The sequence below is a fragment of the Dermacentor albipictus genome, chromosome 2 (genome assembly GCF_038994185.2).
Source record: "Dermacentor albipictus isolate Rhodes 1998 colony chromosome 2, USDA_Dalb.pri_finalv2, whole genome shotgun sequence".
NCBI lineage: Eukaryota > Metazoa > Arthropoda > Arachnida > Ixodida > Ixodidae > Dermacentor > Dermacentor albipictus.
This window is the reverse complement of record NC_091822.1, coordinates 92108831-92114830: the sequence shown is the minus strand read 5'-3', so window position 1 is coordinate 92114830 and position 6000 is coordinate 92108831. Positions and strand designations below refer to the sequence as shown.

The window sequence follows — 6000 nt, the reverse complement described above, 5'->3', positions numbered from 1 at the left end:
TCAGCTGCTTAATGAACATACAAAGAATACACATCTGTTATTTTTGCCTCATATTGCTGCATGTACTTATTTGCAGCATACAGCTGCAGCACCTTTGGGACTAATGACACAAAGGTCAAGGCCAGCCTGGCCCCATGCTTGCCAAGGAGTAGTGTAAATATTTAATCTGTTTCCATAATAGCATAAGACAACAATTTAAGGAATTCATGTATTATATCGAGCAATAAAAACGGTTAATGCATTGCCGGTGCATTTGTTTTATTTTTTGCACTGCATGATTCAGCACTATATAAATTCTTTCTGTTTATGCAACATATATGAAAGTACAGCTGGTTCAGGAGCTTTATTAATCTACTAACGGTAATGCATAAGTGCAGATGAAAAGGAACAGGTGCACATGCATAATATCTGCATTCCATGCATTTCATATCTATAAAATGAAATGAAATAAATTCAAAACGTTTTGCTACCGCATGTAATGAAAAATGTAAACTAACTTGCAGATAGCCGCTATGGAGTTATGGCCTTATACACTCTTTGTAGACTTGTCTATAAAATGTCTGTGTCTATAGAGTGTCTATAAATTAATGAAAATGCATGTTTGTTGGCAAGTGTATGCAGAATGTCATAGAAAAAAGTGTATTGGATTATAAAGTTCTGTTTTACACTTGCCCATAGACATTATGCAGACAACTGTCTACAAACATGAATTTTAATTAATCCATAGACATTCTAGACTCAGACTTTTTATAGACTAGTCCATAAAAAGTGTATTGCCATAAGTCTATAGACGTTCTATAGACAGTCTATAGACTCAGACTTCTTATAGACTAGTCTACAAAAAGTGTATGGCCATAAGTCTATCGAAAGTCTATAGACAATCTATAGACTCAGACTTTTTATAGACTAGTCTATAAAAAGTGTATGGCCATAAGTCTACAGACAGTCTATAGACAGTGTATAGAAAGTCTATAGACTCAGACTTTTTATAGACTAGTCTATAAAAAGTGTGCGGCCATAAGTCCATAGACTAGTCTAAAAAAATGTCTATAGACAGTCTATAAACTCAGACTTTTTATAGACCAGTCTATAAAAAGTGTGCGGCCATAAATCTATAGACTGTCTATAGACCAGTCTAAAGAAATGTCTACAGACAGTCTATAGACTTCATAGACAAATGTCTATGGACTGTCTATTGACTTTATATAAAAATTTTTGTAAGGGTGAATAGCCGCCGGAAGCCTTTGTGTCGCTGCCCCCTGACGCGTCACATCGAAAAAAGAGTTCTTGAGCAGGTGGGATACCGCCTGCGCGCCTCCTTGAAACTTATATTTTCATTAAGCTTAATTGTCACAATTTCATTTTCTTTTTTTTCACGATAGGCAGGACCGCGAGTACGCAGCGTGCCCCCCATCACAGTTCACACAGTGGAGAGAGTTTTGAATGTTTCAGATAGGTGTTGGCAGGCACTGCATTTCACACAGGTCTGCTGGCCTCGCCAGTTCTGTGAGCTGTGGCCGAATCGCTGGCACCTAAAGCATCGTAGGGGATCGTCTCACTTGGATTTTCACATACGCTGCCTCGATACTGTCGGGTAGGTTGCTTAACCCAAATGTAAGTATTAGGTGCATGGTATTGATTTCTTTTCCGTCACGTCTTATTTTAATTCTCTTAACATTGATCACGTTCTGATCATTCCAACCCTCCAGAATTTCAGCTTCAGACAATTCTAGCAGATCAGCATCCGATACAACGCCACGAGTAGTATTCTTGGTGCACTGTGGGGTCACTGTGACTGGACAACACCCCCTAGAGATACAACTTTGGACAGTTTTCCATATTGCTTCTGATCGCGGAGCTCTAAGAGAAGATCACCGCTAGCCATTTTTGATGCTTTGTATCCGGGACCGAAAACTTCCGTCACAGATTTCGACACAACGAAAGGTGAGATCATTCTCACCGTCTTTTCAGGCTTATCAGGGTGGATGACATGAAAGCGGGGAAAGTTCTGTGTACGATTGTCAAAAAACTTAAAGACATCTTCGGTGCGCCCTCGTTACTGAGGGCGATCAGGAAGTTTGGGGAAAGAAGTTTCCATGAAAATATATAGACATTCGGCAACAGCGCCGACCGCCCATCAGGGAGCCCGGCGAGAGGACGCGGCAGAGTTTGCATACAAGTCTGCCCGACGCTAGTCATACGCCGCCACTATAACCAAATATGGTTTACCCAAGGTTGGATAGCCACACAGCGTTAACCCTTGCCGCCAAGAAGAAGGAAGTAAATAGAAGAGAGAAGGAGACAGAAAAGATGGAAAGTAAGGGAAAGATGAAGGTTGTAGGAAGTGAGAGACTGGAAAAGGCGACTGCTGGTTTCGCCTGGGTGGGTCAGTCCGAGGGTGCCGTCTACGTGAAGCAGAGGCCAAAGAGGTGGGTTGCCTCCACCGGGGGGCCTTAAATGTCTGAACCCCTGGTATCGGCTCAACCCCCAGGATGCCCCTTTCCCCGGACACAGCTAAGCCGCGCACGGCTACACGCGGGAGGGTCCAACCCTCGTGTGCTCGCGTACGTGGTGTCGCAACACACCAAACGTCTGCTTACGCAGATGACCCTGTGGGGGACTCTCGTTTTGATCCGAGAATATTTTGTCCGGCTTACTCTACTTGACATGAATTTAAGTTTTTAATTTTAAAAGTGGCCTTTACAAAAGTTTAATTTTGAAAGTGGCCTACTGGCGTATTTTTGCTGTCCATGCTTTCTGTCGTTATTGCGCCACAGAAAGTGGGGATGACTGGAAAATAAAAGTAGATGACTTACCTGCTGCGGCTCACAAATATATTAGTCAACGGCTTCACAACAGCATACCCATATAGTGTATTGTAGAGACACAAGGCAAAGATCAAATAGGCGCTTGTCTCTTACCTTTGCCTTCTGAGGCCTTTGTTGTGTACGCGCTGCTGTATCATAAACAACAGCCACGAATTCCCTTAAATTTCAGTAGTTATACTCTACTTATTCTGTTATCATGGAATTATACCACGCCCATTTACCACAGTATACAGGTCATGGTTCGCGAACGTTGTATGAGGCATTTTTCAACCCCTACTCAAATAAACTTTTCAGTGCTCGTTTCTCTATAAATCTGATCTCTGTTTGTAACATTCAGCGCCAGTTATCCCTCGCTTTCGGCTCTTTGTAACGATTTTAGTGATCTTAATTATACATTCTGCTCGTAAAAAGCAATTCCGTTTAAAACCACAATACTGATATAAATAAACTCGTGCCGTTACTCTAGAGTGTGATGTTATTGCAGCTTTGATTGACCTTTTATGCTTGACTTCTCCTGGAGAAACACGTAAACACAAGTACACTGCAAGAGCGCTCAAAACAGCATGGAAGGCGAATTTTTACTACCAAAACGAGCACTTCTTCTGTGGATTCATGGGTTGTCCGACAGCGCAGCCATATGCCCTCGAGAACTCGGGCATGTTCATCAAGGGCACAATACAGCGGGAGCGGTGCGGTGCATAAGGCGTCTTCGAGAAGCTGTATTTGTTGCACCACTTTACGCAGTGATTCACGAAGAACAGGCGCTCCGCCGACATGTCGAGCCCGGCCAGGGTAACGTTTCTCTGTGATGGGGACAATGACGTGAAGGCTGCATATGCCGTCATCGTGCCCACCAAGTCGGCCAGGTTTTCGGAGTCCGCCGTGTCATTGATCACCTCCTGGCGAGCCCTCGAAGGTAGCTGCAAATAGCAAAGACGCTACGCGTTAGAACCTTTCGCCCAATGTTGATACGAGTTATTCTAGCAAGCGTACCATTCAACACCCTGTATAACTTTTTATCGAGAACTAACAGTGCCGTTACTCCTGTGTTCCTTCTTTCGCTGTGCTAGTGCTATGTGGTATGGGATAACATAAAAAATACGCGACACTCAACCTATTAAGGGTGGCCGCATGCCCTGTCACTACGCCCTGATACTGCGCATAATCACATCATAAGGCTACGCTCTCTTCGTCCTTCGTCGTATTCTATCTCAGGCATTGTCAGACTTTAATGACTCGCAATAGCTCAGAGACCACGGATTTCTACAAACATGTAAACACTTAATTAGTTGTCAATAAAATGTCGTCCTATACACAACAGAGTCATTCACCTTACAGCGTCGTCAGCGAATTCATGCGTGCAAAAAGCAGCGACGACTAAAGGCAAAACAAACAAATAAAACAAACTGCATCAGTGAAGGCTCAGTTTTCCTTTCGACAAAGGAACTCGCGTATCTTGGGAGGGGCACTTAGAAGTCGGTCTGTATTGTGGTTTCCTTGTGCGGTCCTGTTTCTTCTTCTTGTTTTGATCCTTGACAGCAGGTATTTATTACTGTGTCAAGAAATAAAACTCTCAGTTCTTAGTGTGCCTACGTGGTTGTGTCGTGTCTCCTTCCTTCGTCTGTTGTTTTATTTGGCGCCTTCGTTGTAATCATGCATAAACAACATGCCCACCAGCACGTGCTCAATGACTTCGTCTCTTTCGACAGGGTTAGAATTTCGAAGCTCTACGCCGATAGAGTTGAGAAGCATTCTAGTTACACGGCCCTTATTTATTTAAATGTGAACACTGTCAAGCAGGGACTTATATTCTCGTAGAATGCGTAATGTATTGCTAGTCGACTGAAGAGCGCAGCTGCCCTCCCGGTTTCGACACGTACAATCAGCAAACTTGTCAATTTAGCCTAGGCAATCCACCTTACGTTCTTATTCTTGTTCCACGTTGGTTTCATTTACAACAGCGTCGCTTATCTCGTACTGTCCGAACTTACCAAGATAATTACGTGGCTGAAGCTGCATGCGATAATTATATGTGAATGAGCAGTTATTTTCTAAGTGGATAGTTTTTTTTTATCCAGGGGGAACAGCTCATAGAAAAAACGAATGACGCGGTTTCATTCAGCTACCATTTTTGTTGTCTTGCTTCCTGTTACAGTTAAACCCATTATTAGTGTGGGCCCGGGTAATTTTTTTTATCTGGAGCCGTACTCCAGGTACCGTAAGCTCCCGTATGAATACTAGTTTCGCCTAGGAAAGCACACCGCAGGAGGGGCGCCGCAAGGAATCGCCACACTTCCACAATATAAATTTGCATAGGCGTAAGAAATTAACACAACGAAAACTCTTTTGTTCACAAGCGACATCTTTTCTCGAGAATTAAAGTTCATAATGCCCGTTAGATTATTAGCACTTCATAAGCGGTGTCTCTACTGGACGAAAATATACCTGTGTAGTTCATCCAGTTTAACCTGCGTTTCGAGTGGTGTGCTCCATTGATGAATGATACATGTTTTTTTTACTGGCACTGCGGAGGTATTTTTTCAACCATGGGCTGCACCACCTTCCTGCTATGAAAACAAGGTGAGTGCTTGGTCTTTCGCACTTATGGCTACGTTGGAGCTTGAAACCATCAGGTCGCTGTTCACGGACCAACAGGAAAACTACGGGAGGGGAAGGCATTTCTGTTCTGTGTTCTCAACTTCAAAGTTTACCCGTTTTTACAGCAAAGCTATTGATGGCTAGGATCCCGATTTTTTCGTGGCGTAACGTCGCCAGAAAACTATCACCACCAAAGGCTTATACCCCCTAAATGCAATTTCTTACCCTGATAAGGTAGAGGCTACAAGCACTCAGCAAGGTGATGCGAACAGTGGATACATTCTTTGGAATGAGGCATACAGCATACAGAACAGCATACGTTTCAGTAGAGAACAATATCAAAACAAGCATCCAGACGACATATTTGATGCTGAAGCGTTCCTGCACCTACATGCAATGCGAACAAAGCAAGTAGCGCTTCCCGTATGCGCTGCCCGGTAGAGATTACTGTTGCGTACGATGCCACGCCTGACGGCAGCTTCACTATATCATAAGAAGGGAGTGACGTAAGTGCACTACCGTACGTAAAATACCAACCCACCTATGAAATGATTTGTGTTGTAACAGCGCTACG

The 6000-nt window shown here is 43.4% G+C and overlaps 1 protein-coding gene across 3 annotated transcripts in view; it reads right to left on the bottom strand.

The window, feature by feature from the left end:
- Positions 1–3385: 3385 nt before the first annotated feature.
- The window catches only part of LOC135902763 (neprilysin-1-like), a 151598-nt gene continuing 148983 nt past the window's right edge, over positions 3386–6000 (bottom strand). For all 3 annotated transcript variants that reach the window (XM_065433001.1, XM_065433002.2, XM_065433003.2), the window contains one exon: positions 3386–3748. In XM_065433001.1, the coding sequence (XP_065289073.1) occupies positions 3410–3748 (339 nt within the window). In that variant the 3' untranslated portion in view covers positions 3386–3409. The remainder of the gene's footprint in view (positions 3749–6000) is intronic.